The following is a 24354-nucleotide window of genomic DNA, read 5'->3' on the forward strand; positions in this document are numbered from 1 at the left end:
ATTTTCCTGGCACACTGTGGTCCCCTTAGTACCAACTGAGCACCATTTAAAAGCCACAGCCTTGCTGAGTGTTGTCGCCTACCGTGTCCATCCCATTATGACCACAGCGTACTTATCTTTTAATGGCTGCTTCCAGCAGAATAATGCAGTATGCCACAAAACTCTAATCATCTCAAAACTGGTTGGTGTGGTGGAATGGAAGCTTCACATCATTGATGTCCAGATGGCATATTTGCAACAAATGTGGGATGCCATCATCTCAACATGGACCAAAATCTCTGAAATGTTTCCAGCACCTTGTTGAATTTATGCACAACTGGGGCAGTTCTGAAGGCAAAGGGGGTGTAAGTTAGTACTAGCAGTGATCCAGATAAAGTGTACCTAACAAATTAGCTCATGAGTATACAGCTGAAAATCTAGGTGAATTAGTTTCTCAGAAATAATCATTACGGGAATACAGTATAAAATAAAGTGGAAATCCTCAGTACAACCAGTATCATCACCAGTGTGTGATAAGCGCTATATAAATGCAATCCATTATTATTATTATTACTACTACAAGGACTTTACAGCGGGTCATCATTAACATGCTCGTATTAGGTCATCTTGACACCCGATACAAGCAGACAAGTAAAACTACTTCTGTTCGGCCCATTTTTCCAGATAGTGATTTATCCCTTCACTGTGTGCAGGCTCTGCAGGATGTTAGCACCTGACCAAAATTGGGACAATACTGTAAAATACATTTTTGCTAAATATCAGGGGAGTATATGCAAGTATTAATTTTCCACAGAATGAGTAATCCAAGCCTTGTGATTTGTAAAATCCTGAAATAATATAACAAGGAAACTGTTGTAGCTGCTTGCAATCTACCTCATTCAAACTACTACTGTTCTGTCCAGTGGCTCATGTCCTAGCTGCACTCTCTTATGAGTGGGCACATAAGAAAAAGGTTCACAGAAGCACCACTTAATTTACTGAACAGTGGGTACAAACAGGCAAAAGGCCCCTTAATTTGAAATTTGAGTTCATGCGGTGAGAAACAGAACAAGCATCAGGTACATGTACAAGTGGCTTCATTTAATTAACGCATTTCACAAACAGTAACTTCTGAGACAAATGTACAGGAATTATTATTTTGCCATTTTATTATTTTTTTCCTCACATTATTGCTTTACAGTAAAATGCATTGGTTGGATATGTCCAGTATAGCAAGACAATACATTCATATAAGTTATACAGATGTCCTCAGTAATGTTTTGTAACTAACTTTACATTAAATATATTTGTAATCATTATTACTCTTGACAAACAACTCCCACGTCACATTGAGCTCACAGTGCATCAGGTCGCATTCAGTCAAATACACACAAGCCGTCTCAGTCTGTTAAATGTGTGCCTGAAAGTTTGTGCACTTATGTCCCCCCCCACAGGATTTCCATACAATCTGGATTTTCGCAGAGCTACAACAAATATGGCCTCTGAAGTCTACTTTCATCCCCCCCCCCACTTCCTCCATTTAAAAAAAAAAAACAAAAAAAAAAACAAAAACAAAAAAAACAAACAAACAGAAAATTAATGAGAATGTACGCCGTGTCCAACAAACAGATGAGCTGTTTAACCCTGGTGCGCCCTTGCCCACTTAAGTGGGCAAAGACTATACACAGAAAAAGAAAAAAAAAAATAATAATAATTTCCGAATCAACCCAAGTACAGTACAAATATGCCTTCTTCAAAGAAAGCATAAAAAATATAAATTAAAAGAAAACAGCGGCTATGTATATATGTACAGAGTTGCCACTAAAAGTGTTGGGAGGGTCAGAGGATTGTTGTACAAGGGTAGGTGATTGGCGGACTCCCTGTGTGGTCACCTCCAGCTGATCCACAGTCATTGAACCCTGACAGACTAGCAGCTTTTGGGGTGGGTCTGACTTTTATTTTTTAAATTCTTTAAGAGAAAAAAAAAAAATCCTTTAAAGCCTGCTCTCACTCTGGAATTTAATGGGGGGGACAAAAAAAAAAAAAAAAAAAAACCCAAAACGACAACAACTGAGAAAAGCCATTCATGCCACCATCCCATGTTCGCTGCTGCCCCCGATCTCCTCGAGCCAGGGTTGGCGAGGAGTTAATGCGAGTGGCGAAAGACGACAAAGGATTGTGTGTAAGAGGAGACACCAGACTACCCACAAAGCCACTGCTCCAGACACTTCCACCCTTTGCACCGAGTTCCTCAGCTGTCACAAACACACTTGTGAGCTCACACATCAAGTACTAGTAGACAAACTGACATCACATCTTCAAGGTTCCCCCCCTCCATCCTTATATGGCATTCTTGCAGGGGGGAGGGGGTCCTTCTGTCACAAATTCTTTACATTGAGATTGCATATACAAGTGCCTGCTGCCAACAATGGGGCAGAGGGATATTTTCAACACTTAACACTCTCCACGAACATAGTTTTTAAGTCTCTGCGCCTCACTTGCGGACTCCTCACAGGCATTTTTGCATGATGTCAAAATGTCTGGATTGCAGTGTGGCTAGTAGCTGCCGTTTTTTGTAAAAGTGGGCAGGGCGGCATCCGTTGACATGCCCAGAGGCCCTCAGCCTTTCGCTGTGCTGTGGAGGAGCTGCTTTAGATGTCCCAGCATGCACTGCAGACAGGTGTGCTCATGTTGTTAACGAGGTCCCGGTCTGTTTTCGAGTCCGGTGTGAGAAACGTAGCGTGGGCCCGCACACATGCACTCAATGTTCTCTGGCACACACGCACACAGTCACACGGACACTTACACTGAACATACACACGCACATAAGGAAGCACTAGTTTATTCAGAATGAGAGGACGGCTGTTAAAGTGCAGTATCTACATGTAACTCAAAATCAAGAGACCATCACCATCTCCACCTCTGTGTTTCCCTGATAACTGACAGCTGTGGTTGCCCCCCTCTGCCCTGGGAAGAGGAGCTGCAGTAGTCCCTACTGGCCAGAAGGTGATATAGCAGACAGTGTTGAGAACCATCTGGTTTCTTTGCATTTTCTGTTTGGTTCTCTTTTGGAACAAATATCTTCATGCGGATGCAGTCTCAAAATGAGAACGCCACCTGATGAGAAAGATCAGATGTGGAGCCAGTCGTCCGTTTGTCTTTCTGAACTTGTGCGGAGGGAAAAGTGGATTGACACATTGCTAAACTAAAATAAAGCTGGAGTGGAGTCGCCACTGCCAGCCAGTACCTCTGAGTGGTCAAATCTCCTTACAGCAGAAAGCAACAAAAAGCATTTCCATGTGCAATTTGTTTCAGTGAAAAACAGGCAATGTCCAATATTTGCAACAAGCTCTCTTCTGTATTTCATACTAAACAAAACCTTGTTTTGAAAAAAAATACAAAAAAAAGTGTTTACAAATTTACATTGTGCAGTGCTGCATATGCATAACACCTCTCACAGTCATCGGATCTGGACTGTGATACAACTTGACACAAAGTGTCCAGACAAAAAGGTCTTTTTTTTTTTTAAGAAAACAAACATTTGATCAAGCAGAAGAGGGTTGGGAGTTGCACATGGCAAGTGAGTGAAGTGTAGCACTAACTGTAGCTGCTCCCTCATGCCAAAGGCCATGCCAGGAGAGTCAGGTCCAAGCTGGAGGAGGGGAGCTGTCAAGGACAAGACCCTCCTCCAGAAAGCTGAAGAGCGAGTGAGTCTTTGGGTTCTTGGGTAATTGGTAAATCTTTAAGGAATTACTTTAAGGAAAGCTCTCTGTGAGGGTTTAGATTGGGATCAAGGTTTGTGGTTTGTTAATTTTTTTTTATACTTTTTCCTCGACAGACTCTTTTGGTTTGTGGAAAGGCTTTGGAAATGGTGTGTGAATCTCTACAACGTGAACATTGAAAACACACCAACAATTAACAGGGGCACTTATGATTTCTGAAGGTCCCCAACATCTAAAGGCATGCTAGATGGGTAGAAAGATAGCAGGCGCACAGAGGAACTAAATACTTTACTGCAGTAACAGGCAATGCCCCAAATAACGGGCATTAAGGACCGGCACTGTGTGACAAGGAGACAAATTTGAGACATACAACGGCATCCATTCTTACAGCTTACTGCCTCGTAAGTAAATTAGATTCATATTTGGGACAAGAGGATTACAAAGAAGAGAGTGCAAAGGAGGAGGAGAACAGTCTGCTGATAGGTCCGTGTTATTGTAGAAAAGAAAATTGAGGGTTGCTATGGGAGCCTTGAGGTTTTGGTATTCGAGGCATGCTGCTGTGCTCTACTCTTCCATACACATGGGAAGGTTGACAAAAGTGAAGACGTTGTATTCTATCATGATAGAGAAGCAGAGGAAAACGGCATACAGGACGAGGACGTACACGCCCAGCTTTAAATCCAGCCGCCACTTGTTGAAGTGGATCCCCAGCACCTGTGTACACACACACACACACACACACACACACACAAAACATCAAAAGGCTCGTTACTGAATCCTGAGCATGAGAAAAAGAATTTCAAAATCAGTTTCTCTACCAGATAAAATGAAAACGAAATTTCTCATTTATGTAGCAGCATTATCTGTTTAAACAAAACCAATTAAGCAAGTTTCACCAACAGAAAGTTGTATTTTTTTGCTGGCACTACAGTAAAGAAACAATCTACACCGTCTACACCTGATCAGTGTTTAAAGCTCACCATTAAGCAAATAGAGCTCTAGTTTCCACTCTTTCCTTTGTTTACTCACTGCAACGATTTCCACTCATGATTATGTATTTGTTTACATGTGCATGCTGACGATTACTAACATAAAATGTGCTAAAGTGGAAAAAGACACACACGCACCAACAGCCAGAACTCTGCTGTGCACAAGTGATACTGCTACAGAAAATCTATATGGAGGGGGACCACGCACACATTTTGTAATAACTACAGTTTGTAGAAGTAATATTTGTTTACCACTTACTGTGTGGGGACTCATGTATATTTGATGTCACACTGTCAAATTTATGAATGTGTCTGACTGGAGCTCAGAATTTTCAAAGGATATCAAATTTCAAATTATTGCCAAATGCAGCACAAGGTTATCACATTGTAGAATTCTAAATATTGAATGAACCAATTATCACAGAACAGAGACAACACTAACCGAAGTGCGATCTTAATTCTGTAATATTACTTCAGTTTTATTTAAAACATGTACAGCAATTAACTAGATCATCTTTCTAGAAGAGAGCAACGTGTGAACACAACATGTAAGCATTTTATTCTCACCGTGAGGGCCACAGAGCCCAGGAGAAGCACCACTGAGTAAAGCAGCCCCTGACTGTTAATCATCACCTGAAACACAAAGAAGACTCATGTGCACGATTCACCTGGATTTTGGTGGTTTCATCCATTTAATAGAACAGAAACGATCAAGTACAAACTCTTGTAGAGCAAACTAGCCTCTCACCACTGATCCATAGTTAACGCACATGGTCTGCATCGCCCAGGGAACCCCAAGTCCCACTAGAATATCAAAGACATTACTGCCAATGGTATTGGACACTGCCATGTCTCCCAAACCTGCAAGAAAAGAGACCAAACAAAGTTGTTTAAAAACTTAAGTTTTCTCTTCTAGACTTTTGGGTAAAATAAAAATGCTTCACTTCCAACAATTCTGCTGTTCTGTAGCTTCTGGTATTCACAAGGGCCCTAACCTTATTCAGCAGTGACGCATGCCTGCAGAGTAACATCTATAAACAGCGCTGTACTATTTCCTCTTGTTTCTGTGATCTTGAGTACTTCTCCACTTGGGAAAAAAAAAAAACCTTGTGTCTATGTACATAAAAGACAACTGACAGCTTTGAACATATACTGCACTAGTTCCTATATCTAGCTATTTACCAAAAAAAAAAAAAAAAAAAAGCAGTATTTCCAGCTTTGCATTTCTAAATTCACGCCTGTATACATGCAACACATACAGCTTCCATCTGTGGGTTTCATACAATTCTACATGTAAATAGATTACATCCTTTTTAAAAGAAAGGGGGGACATATTAAGCATCAATGTAAAAACTAAATGTTAAAGATGTTATATTTACAAAAGTGTCAATTCTATATCTGAGCAGCATGTTTTTTTTAAAAAGTTGAGAAGGGTAACAGCACTGGAAAAGTTGCTCACGGGGTTGTGCGTTTGAGGAAACCCCAAAATAAATCAGAGGCAGGACTGGGCCCTTAAGTGCAGATGGGGATGGATTCATCATTGTGACCGAATGCAAGGGCAAATATTTCAATTTAACAATGACATTTCACAACAACAAAAAATGCAAAGAATTTAGAGCTTTCTTCAAACCCAATTAAAAAAAACAAAAAAACAAAAACAACTTATTGACAATCCAGGAACCCTGATGCTTTCTCTGAGAGGTGAGATGAGGTCATGTAGCACAGTGGTTTTGATGCATGTTGCTAGCAAATGCTTATTCAAATTTTCTTGTATGTTCAATATACTGTCATGGTAAAAAGTCCTCTTTAGGTCTTAAAATTAGGTAAAAGCAACCAACATAATGCACAGTCATTTTTAACAAAAACACAAATGAAGAAGCAGAATTTGGAAAAACTTCACAAGTCTTTGCAGCATTGCTTCGGTTCATTGAGGTTTCCAGGCATTCATAGATAAACAGCATTTCAATGAGGCTGATGTCTAGACAGTCATTTTTGTAGATTTGTGATCACTTTCTTACATAATTCACTGTACACTGTTCCACAGATTGCCTCATATTCAACTCTACAATCATTTGGGCACCTTGTAGTAATCAAGTTTAACATATACTGCTCTGTATACCAGAGGACTGTTCTACAAAGCAATTTCCAAAAAATACTCAGGCAATCTTTCCATTATCCTCATAGCCAAACTTGGGGTAAGTTAATCAAGATAAGTTATCAGGGTTTTCACTGTGCATTCACATGAGAGGGGTGGCACTGGCAACATCAATTATGGTTAAGTGTAATGCAGGCAGAGCAGCTGCTTTTAGGATTGGAAAAGAGCCCTTATATGAATAAACTTGAGCCCATTTAAAAACCACAGAAGAGGTGAAAATACCTTGCCGAGCCACGATGAGACTAGCTATGCAGTCTGGGACGCTGGTTCCTGCCGCCAAGAAAGTAATGCCCATGATAACATCAGGAATTCCCAAAGTGTAGCCGATTATGGTCACCTGAAAGTATACGTGGGAGGCAGTGCTCAACAAATGGCAACACAAAGCAAGACAAAAGATAAATGTCAAAAAATATGTTGAACTTTAGTATGAATCTTCAGTCCGTTCAACATTGTTAGGAATGATTTCAGTTGACTATGCTGTTGCTTATATGGTAGCTAGACACATGGCAAGAACAGTTAATATAACCAGTAGTGTTTGCTTAACTTTTAGCCTTTGTAAAATATATACATAAAAAATATCAGCTCCCCAAATGAAATCGGAGCATCATCTTGTATCTATGTTCCTTGGATTGCAAGTGTTAGATTGCTGCTGACCAAGCTAGCAAGAAGCCATTCAAAGCTAGTATGTAAGGGTAGTCCAAGACATTTTTAGGTTAAAATACAATTTAAAACGCCTCTATTCTCATAGCATAGTTGTGTTGTATTAAAAAGGGGTGACAGCAGTCTTATCCAAATGGAAACCTTTCGAATTTATGGATTGCAGGCTACTAAAAGCCTCAGCTTAAAACAGGACTTTAAAAAAGTAAACTCTAAGTAACCCTATTTGCTTTTGTAGCTGCCTTCATGGTTGCAATTTATGCTGCTGTGATTCATCATATTTAATTTGGACTGGATTTGGAGAATGTTTTGGGCTTCCACTCTCCACCATTTCACCCCATAATGGGGGCTTAAATTTCTTTGCGTTTTATTTTCCCACAGCAATAGAAATTCCACTTTCAATTACATAAAACACAGTTTACACCAATTTTCACTTTTCTGCTTTCATATTTAACAGTTTGGTTTTTTTAATCAAATAATTACTTCAGCAGCAGTCAAGCAAAATTAAAATGTTTCACTTTGTGCTTTGCAAATGATCTTTGGCATACAAATATTACACTCACCATCCAGACCATAAAGTAGGAGAAGACTGCAATCCAGACAGTAGACAGGATGAAAGAGAGCATGAAGTATTTCTCCCAGCGAGGCTTGGCACAGTTTGGGACCGTAAAGAACAGCAGCAGGAGCAGAGGCCACGAGATCAGCCACTTAAACTTACTGCCTATACCCCCTGCAGTGAAACAACAGCAAGAGATCAAAATTGTCAATTTATTTTGGCCAGGCTTCATTTATAAAAAATGAAAAATAATTATTAGCTTTAGCATCACATGCCAACAAAAACAAATCCATTCCGTTTAATGTTTTTTCCTGGCCTTTTTTCAAATGTTTACACCTTTCGGTGAATTCGGTCATTTTTTGCTTTGACCTTCAAATTATTTGTGGTATACTTAGAAATACACATCACTTACAGCGTTATATGAAGACTGTTACACGTACAGCCTAAACAGTCTGCAACTGCGAATTATTCAGCTTAAGGTCACACTGAAAATGACTGTCAAAACTGTAGCTCCATTTGTATTCAGTTCCTCTTTGGTTTTACTAGTGAACATAAACATGTTGCCTCATCTGTCATTTACCACAAACACAGAGCATCAAGCTTCATTTCTTTTTTAAATGAAGCTCTCATACTGACAGAGCACTCCATTTTGAGGAAAAAGATTTCAGTGTGCCTTAAAGCACCAAAACCTTTACTCTTCCATGTCATTTATAATCTAACAAGATGCAACACCAATTCCACCCACTTAGATTCGTCCGTTTCATGATAAATCAGGATAATCAGATTCAGTCTTTTCACATGAGCAGACACTGACTGATAAAAGGGCAGCCCTGCTTAGAGATGTCAAAGAGGATAATCATTAGTTGGTATACAAGAACCTACTGCCCAATTTAAGCAAGGACATCAATAACTGCCGAAGCAGAAATAAATTCTTGAGCAGACTGAGCAGCGCCATCCAACTAAGCATTCCTCTAAGCACCAACAGCACCTCTAGTTTTTAAAAATCTATACCTACAGGAGGCTGCATAGCAAGTTTTGAAATATGACTGGCATGTCTGTGTGTCCCCAATTACACGCGTTCATCAAAGAAATACATCAAGCACGTACTTGGAATATGAAAAGGTGAGATGGTGTCATTTTCCACCACCTCGCTGGGTTTGTCCTCTGGCACGTTTCCATTCTCGATTTCAACCTTCCCGTCGATCACTTGTGTCTCCACACCATTGGCAGCTTGCACCAACTTCTGGCGCTTTCAAAAGAAACAAACTAAGTCAAAGAGCACATGAGCGAACGTGCTACTACTTCTGCTTTTAAAATTGATTTTGTTCCTCTAGTTGTACAATAAAATTATGTAAGTGTATGATGACATAAAACCCTTCAGGCCTTCTTAGAAACACAAAGCTGAAAATAGTTCCCACCTTTAACCTGTAAAAGGCAGCTAAATCTAGTTACTGGAGCACCAACGGCCAGCTGTACCTCTGTAATGATGAGGCGACTGGCCATGCGCAGGCGGGTCTTGGGTCCAAAATGGCTGGTCACCATGACACGGAGGCCAGCCTCTGGGAACCTGAACTTTGAAGGGCTTGCATTCATGATCTCATCCACCATCACCACAGAGCCGCGGCTATAAGCTTTGCTAGGCTTGACTAAAGGGGTAGAAGCACACATTACAGCAATAAATACAAGACAAACCAATAATGGCCCAAACCATTACAGCATATTAAAAAAATAAAAATAAAAAATAAAAACAAAAAAAAAAAAAAACCATCTGCTATATAAATTTGTAGTCTCGAGACTTCCAAGCCAAAATAAAGCATTACTGAGAGCTAAGCTGCCATTTAATTAGTGTCAAACAGAGCTGCACTAGACCATATTATTATTCTACCACTCCCCAATCAGTGTGAAGGCAGTTAGATGTCAAATATATCAAGTAAAACCATCCCAAGATGAGGAATACCTTGCATCTACAAATCTGGATGCCTTCCTTTTCGAAAAATCCATCATTTCTTTCAAGCCATCTTTTTCTGTTGGTGCCTTTATGTCACCTGCTCTCTCAGTGACAGGGTAAGTGCTTCTCTGAATCCAATTGTAAGGTAACATTGTTGGTTTGGAGCACCAGGATGCCAATCTTAGCACATACAGTTCAGTTCAATTCGCTTCAAATGGGTAGACTGTAAGAAAATGCCAAATTTGATATTTCTCAGACAATTCAACTCAACTTTTTAGATTATCCAATCATATTTAAGTGGATTTACAGAGATGAAAGTTTTATATAAAATTGTATACAAAATTCTCCAATGTGAAACTACACATTGCCTGAGGGAAGCAAAGGACACCTACAGGAGGAAGGTGGAGCAGAAGTTGGAGAGAAACAATATGAGGGAGGTCTGGAATGGTGTGAAAACCATCACAGGCCACAACACCAAGAAAAGCACAGTGGGGGGGACTGTGGAGAAGGCAAACAAACTCAACAACTTCTTCAACAGGTTTGACCAGCCCACAACCCCCCCACCCTCACCTTCACTACAGAGTCCAATCCCCACTCTACCTCCCTCGCTTCCCCCCCTTCCTGACACCATGACACCCCCCTCCTCCAATCCCTCTCTCAGCAGCAAGACATCTCCCCCCCTCCCCTCTTCCCAAACATCTCCCAGTGTCACAGTGGATCAGGTCAGGAGACAACTGAGGAAGCTTCGCCCCAGAAAGGCAGCAGGCCCAGACAAGGTGTGTCCTAGGATGCTAAAGGCGTGTGCTGCTGAACTTGGGGAGCCGCTACGACGAGTCTTCAACCTCAGTCTGCGACTGGGGAGAGTGCCCGCCCTATGGAAGACATCCTGCATCGTCCCGGTCCCCAAAAAGAACCGGCCCAATGAGCTGAATGACTTCCGACCGGTGGCACTGACGTCACATCTTATGAAGACTCTAGAGCGGCTCTTCCTCAACCTCCTCCGACCACAGGTACAACATGCCCAGGACCCACTACAGTTTGCATACAAGGCGGGTGTCGGAGTGGAGGATGCCATCCTGTACCTCCTACACAGAGCCCACTCACACCTGGATGGGGGAAAAGGCACGGTCAGGATCCTGTTTCTTGACTTTTCCAGTGCCTTTAATACCATCCGGCCCTGTATGCTTCAAGAAAAACTGAACAGGATAGAGGTGGACCCCTGCCTGGTGGCTTGGATCTCCGACTACCTCACCGACAGACCACAGTACGTCAGGCTGAAGGACATCACGTCTGACACAGTGGTCAGCAGCACAGGAGCACCACAGGGAACTGTGCTGTCCCCTCTTCTCTTCACCCTGTACACCTCTGACTTCTGCTACAACTCTGAATTATGCCACATTCAGAAGTTTGCAGACGACACAGCCATCATGGGGTGTATCTGGGATGATCAGGAAGAGGATCTCAAAGACTAAGGAACTGGTTGTGGACTTCGGGAGGTCTAGAGCAGGTCCACTGCCGGTTCAGATAGAGGGGGAGGAGGTGGAGGTGGTCAACAAGTACAAGTACCTCGGGCTGTGGGTGGACAATAAACTGGACTGGTCATGCAACACAGAGCACCTGTATAAAAAAGCCCAAAGCCGACTGTACTTCCTCAGGAGGCTGAGGTCTTTTAACATCTGCAGGAAGCTCCTGAGGATGTTTTACCAGTCGGTGGTTGCTGGAGTACTTTTCTATGCTGTGGTGTGCTGGGGGAGCAGCACAGCAAAGAAGGACTCATCCAGGCTGGAGAAACTGATCAGGAAGGCTAGCTCTGTGGTCGGCATGAAGCTGGACACTCTGGTGACAGTGGCAGAGAAAAGGACATTAAAGAAACTGATGGACATTATGGACAATGCCAGGCATCCTCTGCACACGGCCATTAACAACCAGAAGAGTCTGTTCAGTGACAGGTTGCTTCTCCCAAAGACAAGAACTAACAGACTTAAAAACTCCTTTGTCCCACACGCCATCAAACTGTTTAACTCCTCTCTGGAGGGGAGAGGGAGGGGAAACAGGAGGACAAAGGAGGGAACAACTAAGCTGTAGTGCCTCTTCACCTCACTGTGCAATACTTTTGTAAATAGTCAACAGTGCAATAGACTCAATACTTGAAATGTGCAATTCACTTGTATTTTTATTCCTATTTATCCCCTGTGTGTGTGTGTGTGTGTGTGTGTGTGTGTGTGTGTGTGTGTGTATATATATCTCTGTAACTTCTGTCGGTGCTGTGCTTTTTTGGAAATCGAATTTCCCAGAGGAACCCACCCGAGGGATTAATAAAGTTCTATCTTATCTCTTACAATAAAGCTATATAGAAACTGATCTCAAGTTGGTGATTTACTGACGCCTCAGTCAGACACGTCTAGAGACCAGTTGGTGCCCTCCTGGCTACCCCAGTTTGCCATGGTAACAAAATGTGTACTCCAAGGCAAACTACCTAGCAAAAGAAAAATAAGAATTTGTGTTTTTGAGAGTTGAATTTTTTTATTTTTTTATTTTTTTTAACTTGTTTCGATTCAGATTCTTGCATCACCACTTAGGAATGATGAATCCTATCAGCATTCCTCTTTCCTACATTAGTTTTTGCACATTATGATATTTCTTGGAGATATAAATGGATGGAAAAAATGTAAAACTATCACCAAGAATGTGTGTGGCGCATGCTAGAAAAGCAAGGGCCCATTACAAACGCTTCTCCATAAATGCTCGTAGTACAAAAATATGAATTTTTTGCCTTTCCTGGACTTCAATCTCAAAGTTACTTGGTAGAAGAGGAATGCTTGTGGAGAAAAGGAGATGTTCAAAAACCCTTTGATTCCCAAGTGTTTCGTGCTTCTGGAATATTGACAGGAGAGTTTTACACAGCAACTGGGTTGGTTAAAATAAGTGTGCAGTTCATATGATTTCTGGATACTGAACTTCAAATAGCTCTCCCATATTGTCTTGTAAAATAAATTTTTTTTAAATATTTAAAACTAGCAACCAAGACTGATTTCAAAGGGTGCATCTTTGAACATGTAACCGCAGGAACCTTTGACTCAACTCTAGCTGTAATTTGGCCGACACGTTAAACAGTCCGCTTCAGACTTCAACTCGGCCTGCTTTATTGGCACCCAGCAAATCCACATTTGGTCTTTGCATGCAATTAGTACTAAGATTCAGTGTGTGGGGAATTAAAAGTTCTACAGTCCACTTATTAGTTTTACTCAGCCTTAATTTGACTTATTATACACGCAAGAATGCACATAAATTAAATATGTAAACAGAGCTGGCATAAACATTTCCTCTTGTGAAATTCATTACCACTTCAGGAGCGAGTGGGTCTACACCCCAGAGATCAGCAGAAGAAAAGTAGTATGCAAGCAGAAAGAACTGGCACACAGCAGCACAACACTGTTGACAACAAGCAAGAAAAAGTTTAGTAAGGCTAAACAGACAGGCATGTTAGCACTAATGCAGCCAAAGTAGGAAAGGTTAGGTCTCTCAGAAGGGTTACATGTCTAATTAAAAACCTTTGAGAGTTCAAAAAGAAGGAAGAAGTAGAGGACTGTGGCTATAAAGTACTGTAACATGACACCAATGGTATTATTTAAAAGACTAATTTTTCTCCCAGAATAACCTTGAGACCTAAAACATGTTGTGTGACATTAAACTAATCTGAAAAGATTTTTTTGAACTTTATTATGTTGTTGCCCTTTTAAAACTTCATTTTGTGCCTGTTAAAAAGCTACACTTGGTTATCACCCAAAGGAGAACTGAGAAAATGAGTTTTGGAGGGGGGTTTTGGACATGACAAATCGTCTCTTGTGAAGTTTGCTTGTTGTGCTTCTGAAGAATTATTAAAAGAAATAGTTGACATTTTGTGAAATGTCTTTTTGATTCCACTCATGTTTATATGCCAAATAAACTCACCACCCACTGGTGTACACCTTGCTAGTCAGAGTTGCTTCCGTTTTTTGACCGCATATCCTTGATATGAATCTTCATTCCGCCGCATCCCAAAGGGACTGAGATCTGGTGACCGTGGAAGCCATTTGAGTACAGTGAACACATGTTCAAGAGAGCAGTTCGAGATGGCGTGAGTTTTGTGACATGGTGCAGTATCCTGATGTAAGCAGTCACCAGGAGATGGGTACATTGTTCATAAGGGGATGAACATTGTCAGCTACACTACTGAAGCAGGATGTGACATTTAACATTCTTCTGCAAACCCTGGTTTTAATGAGCGGTTATTTGAGTTGCAGTTCCCTTTCTATCAGCTCAAAGCAGTCTGGCGATTCTCAGACTTCTGACACCCAAAAAGCATTTTTAAAATCACAGAACTGTAGCTCACTGGATATTTCCTTTTCCAGTCTCTGTAAAACCAATGTGGGGAAAATCCTTTCTTCACCATTCTGATGCTCGTTTGGTCGTCTTGACCGCATGTACACGCATAAACGCATCAATTTGCTGTTATGTGACTGTGATTAAATATTTGCATTAACAAGCAGCTGAACAGGCGTTAATAATGAAGTGGAAGGTGAGTGAATGTAGGTACAGCTGGGATAGCCTACTGTTTTACAAGAACAAAGAGGGCAGATGGCTATGTGACCACTGGCTAGCAGTTTTAGTTTGTAGGCTATAGCTTCACATTCTTATGAGTGGTATTGATCTTCTCATCCAACCACCAAGTTGTAAATGAGTTCATTTCACAACATGTTTAACTACTGTTCTGGGCATATTTTTAAAAGAACAAAGCAGAAGCTGAAGTATTTCAGGTTAGTTAGCCAAAAGGAAGCAAAGATCAAAGCCACAGCCCTTTTATAACAGGAGGAAATACCCACAGTCTTCCATAGGATTAACCACGTTGTTGCCTTTTCAACATACAGTCTCTCATTTAGCAGAGACTAGTCATGGGTATGCAGCCTGTCTGATTAACCTTACCTGGAAGTAAAGGCGATGACGGGTCGTCATCCCAAACATAGCCATAACTAGTATTACCGTCCTCCATCTCACTGCTGGCTGCCGCGTTGCCATTTGCCACATTTTTGTTTGACTTTCCCATGAAAAACTTCTGCATGCTGGAGTTGAATCTAGTAAAAAGATTAAACATAATACATGAATCAAAGATAGTGCAGGAGAGAAAAAAAAAAGTCACAAGATTGATCTGCAAATGGGTTTATCAGCTTTAGATGAAAGGCACCAATTTGTTTGAAATATAGCACGTATTAATTAGCTGGAATAATCCTCTTATTTCTCCTATACAATTTACAACTCAGGTGGCTCACTTTCTAATAAATATCAGCACATTACATTATACATAATGAGCTGCTCTGCATTGGCGTAAGAGAGAAAGAAAATATCCCCAGAAGGCATTAACAAGCTTTTCAGCCTCAGACTCTCAGCAGGACCATTTGAGTGCCATTACATAAAAATGGATCAAAAAACAACACCGCTGCCTTTGAACATAATTTGCGTAGAGGTTACACTGGCAGCATTACAAGAGCTACTCTAGCCCCTCGGCACCTTTGGAAACATTAAAAATTAAAATAGTTTGTGATTATAGGCTGCAGTTTGCAAGGGAAGATCCAAGGGTATCATTTTTGTTTTTCAATTTTTAAATTGTGTTTTCTGTGTTGCCTTTTTCCCTCTCAAATGAACTCTGAGGACAGAATGGGAATAAAAGACTACCTGAGGACATCAATAAAAAGCCCTTCTAGTTAAACACGACATGTTTGGGGCAAGACATTTTCTCAAACATTCAACAGGAAAAAAGAGGCTTTGTGCATATAATTACAAGCTCATGCACATACTTGATATGTGTAATATACCATAGTGCATAACTACTGAATAACTTTTAAACATAATCTTAGCTTTCAAGGACATGACTAATTACATCTAATTTAACAAATCCTTATAAATGTTAAAGTATTTATAGTGATTTATTATTCTTACATTTTATGCACCTAACTTCTCCATGCTGTCATTTAGCAGCATGTGTGCAGCTTGCTTGTGAAAAATCACAGCTGTGCACTACAAGGTCACCTCAGTGCACAGACTGTGCTATATAAAACCCACTTTATTCCATTTCAACTGGAATAACATGACAGCATATCCTAGAGTAAGCACTTCTTTCCTCCAAATGAGAAAGAAAAGGAGTGATCTGGTTAAGCCTGTGCTCTTAGCCACTGCAGAGGGGGGGAGAGATTAAACTCTTATGGCAGCGAGAGAGCAGACTGCTGCTGAGTGTAACACAGATTACCAGCTGGACAGAGAAAGCAGCAGAGGACAACCTGGTTGGCATTATTCACTTTGGTCTGGAAAGACAAAAATTGAGTGCAATGAACTCCAAAATCTGAAATGCCTATGATTCCTTTCCTTTTCTCAAGACGGCATCCTATAAATAAAGCTAAAATTTAGACACATTAACACTGTTAATTGTAATTTGAGCAAGTTTTCCTCCACAAAGCTCCCGTGTTGAATGAGCTTGTAACACTAGTCAGACAATACGAGTAGCTGGAAATCCGCTGCTCATTTGTGCACGCACGGTTGGTTATGCAGGTTGTTAGTGCATAAGAGCGTGAAGCAGAATGTGTTATCATGATTCCAGCCTGATTCAACAAAAGCAGCTGTAAGAAGAATTTGCAAGACTCACTTCATGACGAGGATGTATCCTGCATACATGAGCACCAGCACCAAACTCTCCCACCTGATGGAGAGACAGGATGAGGAATAAAATTAAAATGGCTCGACTTGTATATAAGAAGTTAAATAGGAATTCAGTAGGCTATACGTTTTAGCTTATAAAGCTTCGAGGTATTACATGACTGTAATACAGCGGCCCCTCCCACTTGCTTTTCAAACCTGCCCTATGAGGGGAAGCTAATCAAAAGAAAGATGTCTTAAAGAAAAGCAAATAATGGGTGTACTGAGGAGCTACACCAGGGACGTCAAACTCATTTTACAGCATCACACATACAGCGCACTTTGATCCCTAGACCAGTAAAAATCCCATCAAGTTTAGATGCACATTGAATCCCAGCGATATTTCAAAATAAGGAATAGAAATGCAATTTCAACATGATAAAGACATGCTGCTCTATTTTGATGACTTTAATCGTAAGAAATAAATGTGTAAAATTATGGGGGGGGGGTGAATGCAATAACAGCAATAAGACAGTATGAAGCAGAAATTTTTTCTTAATTCACAAAAAAAAAAAAAAAAGGTGTAATATGAAAGACTGTGGGCGAGGTTTTCATGAGTAAGACAACAGGAAAATCTATGAAAATACAATTAAAAGTCCAAACTGTACGCTCTCCTTCACATTTACCAGTAGGCCGGACTGGAGTGGGACGATTCCGGCCCCTGGGCCTCATGTTTGACATCCTTTGTCTACACCAACCACCAATGTATAACAGCAAAGGATTGTTGCAAACTGAATCAAGCAAAGCTGTCCTAACTGAAAAGAACTGAAAAGTTGGAAAACTTTAAACAACCTCACTATAAATATGGTTAAATGCACAGCTTACCAAACTATCTTCTCATCATAGATGAACTGAAAAATAAAAAGAAATTATTTTTTGATTACAGCACAGTCATGGCAAGTACTCATTAATAAACACATGCAATAACTTACTGCAATCAGAGCCACAACAGACAGGATGTAATAGAAGGAATCCCTGAAAACAGCCCACCAGGTCAGCATCACCACCTAAGAATTCACAGAAAGTATCTCTTGAGTTACAGTTAACATATTTGCAGAACACTTTCTGATTACACCTGCAGTTTAGTTCTCCACTTTCACTAAAACCAGTTCTAAGAAAACTGAAGCAGATTGCTTCATTTCCCCTCAAATGCGACACATGTGATGCTCCGCAGTCTATAAATAAACAGAACGATACAGTCACAGCAGTAAGTCACTCCTCTCTCTCGCACACACCTGTCCAGCAAAGATCCCGCAGACACCAATGATGCATAGGATGTTGAAGACCGCTGAGCCAACGATGGTCCCCACCCCCACATCACCGTGGGTGATGAAGACACCTGCACACAAGGAGGCAGCCAGTCAGAATTAGTGGTGACACCGACCATCTGGGAACGTCTGAGTGGGTGCACATACTGCTTGTATGTATATGCATGAGTACCGATGACAGATGCAAAAAGCTCTGGTGCAGAACTGCCAGCTGCCATGAAGGTGGCTCCTGCGACATCTTCACTTAGATCTAGTTTCTGCAGGAATTAAGCAAAGATGATTGGTTTTACATACACCGTAAAAGTGTAACTTGGGAAGAGAGGATGACAACCACCACGTACCTCACAGATCTTCTCCAGTGATGTCACAAAGTATTCATCACATGTTATAGCAAGCGCCAGAAACATGTAAAGAGCCTGGAGATGGGGGGGGGGAAAAAAGTTACATTTGTAGAATTTTTATGTGACAAGGGGCAAGGATATAGTAAATAAAGTGTGCATGGGCTTAATGGATATATCCTTAAATCTGCAGAAATTAGCTAAGTTAATAAAGCACCAGTTGCTAAAAAACAGCTGAAGGGGAAACCGCTTTAAATTTTAATATCAAATCAGTTTTAGGAAAAAAAAATATAAATATTCCCCACCACCATTCCTAACAGGCGGCTGGACAATGTATAAATTATAGATCATGTGTGACATCATCAGGGCCTGGCAGCTCTGACAGGCGTGCTCTGCTCTATGCTATCCACAGGGGGCAGTGCAGGACTGCAGTGTGAGCAGACTCTCCACACATTTACTTCTCAGCAGTAAAGTCAGAATAGACATTATTAGTTAAATTTAAATGTGTAAATTGAAGCTCAGGAAAATTAAAGAGGTTATGAGTGTATTGTCTTGACTGCAACTCAAATCAGTTTTGAAATATCACTTTTAATCAAATATGCTCAGACATTGAGAAATCCAGCAGTGATAATGACAGAAGCAATAAGACAGTATGAGCTGCTCTCCATATCTAAAATATCCCAATTCTTTGTACTAAGGAAAGCTTAAGCAGGAAGCCCAGTTTCAAAGCAGCCCTCCATCATTATTTCTTTAAATACAAATACAAAAAAAAAAAAAAAAAAAAAAAAAAAAAATTCAAAAGACACCCTAATCAGAGCATAGTCCTCTTATTAAATGTAAAAAAATAAATAAATAAAAAACCCACTTCAGAATTCCTGTGACCCAAATTTTAAATTTCACTTCACAGATTCCAGTCCTGGGTGTGTGCATTCACAAGTGCATAATAACAAGCAACTCTTAAACTGTCTTTATGCAAAGTCAGAGACATCATGACTCACTGAAGGCAAAACTTTTTAATATGGAATAATAAATAAAATACATTAAAACGCACATGCATTCTTACGAATGATGCCAATGTTAAAGCTTGGACCAAAAATACAGCACTGGCATATTTATGAAGCTTTCCATGCACACTCCTGAGCAGGGACACTTTTATGACATACAGAACCATAAAATGAAATGACTGCTCCAGAATCTTACTGTGTGCATTCGACACATTCAAAAGACAGTTTGACATATTAAAAGGCTGACCTATTAATGTAAATTGCCTTTTAGATTGTTTACCAAATTATAAACCCTAACAGGAAACAATCTTATTACAATTGGACACAATTCAAGGGTACTTTGCAACTTTTGCAAGATAATCCAACTGCAAGGATTGTTCAGATCTTTCACTGTTTAACTTTAAAAAAAAAAATGTTATATTTGACTAAAGTGTCCTTCTATGTCACATTTTGGAATATCATCAGTTTTTGCAACCATTGTTTGCAGTTTAAGTATTTGTTATTTTTCTGCTTCCACCAACTGTACAAATAGTAAAGCGACACTGGAAAAATACATTTAAAAGAACATAGCACTGATTTGACATTATAGTAGAGCAAAAATGTGACGTGTTTTACACTTTAAAAAAAAAAGTTTATCATGTTATTCCCTTATCCCCTTTGTTCTGAGTATATATATATATATATATTAAACTATTTCTGAGTTTGAATTTAAAGATATTTGCAGAGAAATGGGTGCATACTTATTTTAAATAACATGCACTTGAGCTAAAGAAAAGCACCTCTGATCAGTTTAAAATCTGGCAAATCAAACAAGCCACCATAATCTCCCTCTTAACTTTCAGGCTTAGAAAGCTGAAAACAGTAGTCGGCTATGTGAAAAGCCTCCAAATCTTCCTACAACCAAATGAGTCACCGACTGGAGACTTGTCATGCAGGTGCAGATTCTTTTAAAAAAGTAGTCTTACCGCCGCAATGTGCAGCAGAATGGCTCCACTCTTCCGTTCATCGTTGGTGAAAAAGTCGTCGGGGAACTCGTGTATTGCTGAGAAAAGAAGAAATGTCACAATCACCACACATCAGCAGCTTGACTGCGAAGTACACATCACTGTCCCATCTTCAAGATGGCTCACACTACACTACGACCACGTTATTCTTTTTCTTCCTTCCCTTTCCCCTTGGCTACCTAATATCGAAATGTGTCTTCCATGTTTAAAACTGGGCAGCTTTCAAGACTTTGTGCAAATGAAATAGTTTCTGATCACCAGCATCCCAGAACAGCTTTAAGGAACAGGAATAGCTCAGGCAAAGGAATAGTTCAAAACACCTTCAATATCACATCACTAAGGAACCAATTATTTCATACCTACTCAAGGGGGGTGGTCTCAATCATCACGTCCTCTTATGATGTGAAAAGCTCGGGCTATGATAAGAGGCTGAAGTCATACAGAATTAAAGCAAGCAGGCAGAAAACACTCCCATGCTGAGGACTCGTCATTCATCATCCAGAACTCCAGCTGGCCCACAGTGTGATCACGATACGAGCATAAGGCTCAGATAGGGGAGCACGGCCACTCCACGGTGCACCTGGCTGAAAACAGAAGCTAGCCATCTCCCTGACAAGAACAGCATCTGTGGGGGGGGAACGGCCTCTGTCCGACCCATCCCTGCTGGACCTGAGCTGCAGGTTCACATCTCAGCTTGCAACAAGCCTGCTGTATTCCAAGTGTAATACTTACAAAACTAGAGCATTCCCTAAACTCTGTATACTGCAGGTGGGAGGCTAGACTGAGTTGGAGCAGTGCTTGGAGTAGATGCTAACACATTGATGTAGAGCAAGGGTAATATTTACATATTTTTATCCTATTAAGTTGAATACATTAGCAAGCTAAATACTTAATTCAGTAATTAGCACAGTACAGGTGAGACTGACAGCGGCACTGTATGACAAAGCCACCGAAATTGATCTTGAGAAGGAACTTAACAGACATTAAGTGTTATTTAAGGGACATCAATGCTGTTGAAAACAGGGTTTTGCCCCATTCATGGTTCTCTGCCAGTGCTGTGAGCACATTTTGTTTGTGAGGGACAGCCAGTCAGAAGAGGGCTGGGCTAAAGGCTCATTAAGAGGAAAGAATGGGAAATCTTGAACTGTGAATCAAGCTAAGCTACTCCAGTAGAGTCCAGGGATTTAAGAAAAAAAAAAAAAAAAAAAAAAAAAAAAAAAAAAAAAAAAAAGGAATTGGAAAGTAGTGTGATATAGGCCAAAATTAAAACAAGTAAATGTACAAAATTTTTGAAGCGATTATTTTGTAACAGTTGATACATTTCACTGTGCAAGTGAACACCAGTGAAACTAGGGAGTGTATGAGAACATGGAGGCCATCATTTGGATCCTTTGAATTTTTTTGCTGTGAAATTCAGTCAATCTGCATAAAAGTGGTGCTTCAACTTACAGACCATCCCTACATCCCTAGAATTGGGAAAACACCTGATTGGGTTACTGCAGTGCAGTAATCATTGCTCTATCCTTCAGTAATCCAAATAAACAGGTATTGTTAAAATAAAACACTACAATCCAAGCCTGCAGAACAATGCCGTGTAGAGCAGAAAATAAGGACAAAATTCGGGCCCCTGTCACATATGGAGTCGTGAAGTGGAACAGTGCTCACCTGAGACTTGTCAATGCATCTGTCCCAATCTCACAGACATCTTTTTGCAATGATATTTTATTGTGTGCACATGTGACTGAGTTAGCATTTGAAACCGTGCACAGGGAAAATCAAATGCTGTGCAGGATGCAGTCCAAGACCTCTTAATCAACTGCGTGCTTCCTTCTTTTCATTTAATTACATCACATGACTGGTAATGTTGGTTCATTATGCATCGGTGTGTCGTACAATAGCTCCCTTTAGTTGCAAAATGAAAAAAAGAGGCATGGCCCAAATAAACTACTTTCAAATTAATCAAACCTCGATTTGTAGATTTTGAAATTTGGATAAATGCACCCGATTAGATTAGTATATATGATAATAAAAAACTGATTAACCTAGAGTGTAATATAGACTAACATGATGTATAATGAAAAGCCTAAGGTGGCATTGAAATCCAACAGTGGCATTGACTATGTCAGGAAGCTTTAGCTCATTTCATTTCTGACAGCTTTATATGGCATATGAAGTGCACCGGAAAACTGGCTGCCTAGAGTAAAGGTGCAATCAATTACAGGATTTGTCAGCTGTGCCTTAGAGGTGATTGAAAACAAACTTATGCCTTATGGCTACAAACATCATTCTAGCTGTTGAAGGTTACCCATTAAGCTTCTGAAAAGCATGGAAAGGTGTGAATTTCCCAGTCCTTCCATGTTCAGTTGAAACAGTCAATAATTAAGTAGTTATTTGGTGACACTGTGTCCTAAATATGAAATCAGCTCTGGCACGGAGAGCGTTTACAAAAATTAAAAATAAAAATGGAGGTGTCTAAAAGGGTGCTGGCACAGTGACCGCAGAGATGACAGGTAGGCAGGGGTCACCTCTCAGTCCCTGTAAACATATGAGCAGACAGTGTCTGCAGGGTTCGTCTGCGTCTCCTCACAGCAGAGGTCAAACAGGATGCAAACATGCTTCCGTAGCCAGTTCCCATATAAGGCCAGAACAGGATGTCCATACAAGAGTGGGACAATGCACACACTGCTTTAGTGATCCTTCTCAAATGAGGTCCAAAAATAGAATGATAAATATGTACCACAGCTAAAGAAAGTGGGGTTTTTTTTGTTTGTTTTTAAATACATGTATACAGAAAATGAGGAAGCAGCTTGGGGTGATGGATTACTAAAGTGTACCGCAAATATAGAATGTTTACCTCCAGATCAAATTTTATGACTTTAATCAAAGAATCAGTCGATGTTTGCAGCTTACAGCTTCACCGTTTAACTATTTTAATTATTCTTGATTTACTTCACTTCATCCATTTAAAAAAAAAAAAAAAACACAAAAAAAAAAAAAAAAAAAAAATCAGTTCTGTGCTTTGGGCCAGGGTAACTTATCTTTTTTTTAAATGAATGTAGTCACAAGGTTATCATCTTCCAGAAATTTGGCCATTTTTAGCTGCAGATATATAAATGTTATTCTATGGAAAATGTAGGTTGATTTGTGATTAGTTGCTCATAAACAATATAAGTACTGATTGCCTTGTGTCAAACAAGGCACTCAGCAGTCTGCTGCTTTCTGACTGTAACAAAATTTTATGTTTACATTGTATATCTAATATAGACCCAGCTGACTTCACATTGTTGAAGAAAATACTCAAGCAGCTGGAGGTCGTCAGCAACCTGCAGCAGACAACTGAACCCAGCATCACCAGTTCTCTCAGTCATGTCTTTAGCACCATGCTGCAGCACAGCATGAAGAGTTTTTTGTTTGTTTGTTTTTTGGAAATGCACCACATCTGAAGCCATCAAACAGACCTGATGAGGCATAGCAGCATGCAAACCTCCAAACAGCTCTGCATGTGGTCCCACGTGAGACACTGGGCAAGCACTGCTGGTATAAACATCAGCTGAGGACTGAAATGCTCTTCAACAAGCTGCTCATATGCCTTCTTAAAAAATTTTTTAAAAAAAAAAATTGATGCTGCTGTGTTGGTATGGGGTCTAATGTGGCTGACAGCAAGGAAATTCATACTTTGATTCCAGTGCTCTGAGAACTGCTAGCCTTCGAGAGCAATCTCCTTCGTAAGTGCTGTTGTCTTTTTTTCTTTTTCTTTTTTTTTTTTAAATATAAACGCAGAATGGATCATCGCTGTACATTTTCTCTCAATTCCCCAGTGTTTGCTGCAAAGCTGATGTTGGTTTAAGGAACCATTTTTCACTCCTGCACAGAGCATAGACGGCTGGCTGCATCACATTTGTCATCTTTGCCTAGCCTAACATACATTACCAAACTGCTCACTCAGTGTACAACTAATGAGGTTAACATTACGTTGCCCTAAAGTGGCATCGGTGTATTTGCACATGAGCA

General features: G+C 40.3%; 1 protein-coding gene across 2 annotated transcripts in view; it reads right to left on the reverse strand.

Annotated features, from left to right (window-relative positions):
* Window positions 1-1059: 1059 nt before the first annotated feature.
* slc24a4b (solute carrier family 24 member 4b) overlaps window positions 1060-24354 on the reverse strand; it is a 36024-nt gene continuing 12729 nt past the window's right edge. The window contains exons 3-17 of one of the 2 annotated variants that reach the window (XM_085246401.1): window positions 20305-20381; window positions 18339-18413; window positions 18170-18254; window positions 17965-18068; window positions 17662-17736; window positions 17555-17580; window positions 16680-16733; window positions 15026-15117; window positions 9535-9704; window positions 9166-9301; window positions 8066-8232; window positions 7068-7182; window positions 5439-5551; window positions 5258-5323; window positions 1060-4415 (exon numbers count right to left, since the gene is read on the reverse strand). In XM_085246401.1, coding sequence (XP_085102527.1) covers window positions 4266-4415; window positions 5258-5323; window positions 5439-5551; window positions 7068-7182; window positions 8066-8232; window positions 9166-9301; window positions 9535-9704; window positions 15026-15117; window positions 16680-16733; window positions 17555-17580; window positions 17662-17736; window positions 17965-18068; window positions 18170-18254; window positions 18339-18413; window positions 20305-20381 — 1505 coding nt within the window. In that variant the 3' untranslated portion in view covers window positions 1060-4265. Of the gene's footprint in view, window positions 4416-5257; window positions 5324-5438; window positions 5552-7067; window positions 7183-8065; window positions 8233-9165; window positions 9308-9534; window positions 9705-15025; window positions 15118-16679; window positions 16734-17554; window positions 17581-17661; window positions 17737-17964; window positions 18069-18169; window positions 18255-18338; window positions 18414-20304; window positions 20382-24354 lie in introns of both variants that reach the window. The other variant, XM_085246400.1, reaches the window with a different exon arrangement.

The sequence above is a fragment of the Mchenga conophoros genome, linkage group LG15, assembly GCF_057382185.1.
Source record: "Mchenga conophoros isolate Kocher_MC1m ecotype Shallow Benthic linkage group LG15, M_conophoros_male_GT1.1, whole genome shotgun sequence".
NCBI classification, from domain to species: Eukaryota; Metazoa; Chordata; class Actinopteri; order Cichliformes; family Cichlidae; genus Mchenga; species Mchenga conophoros.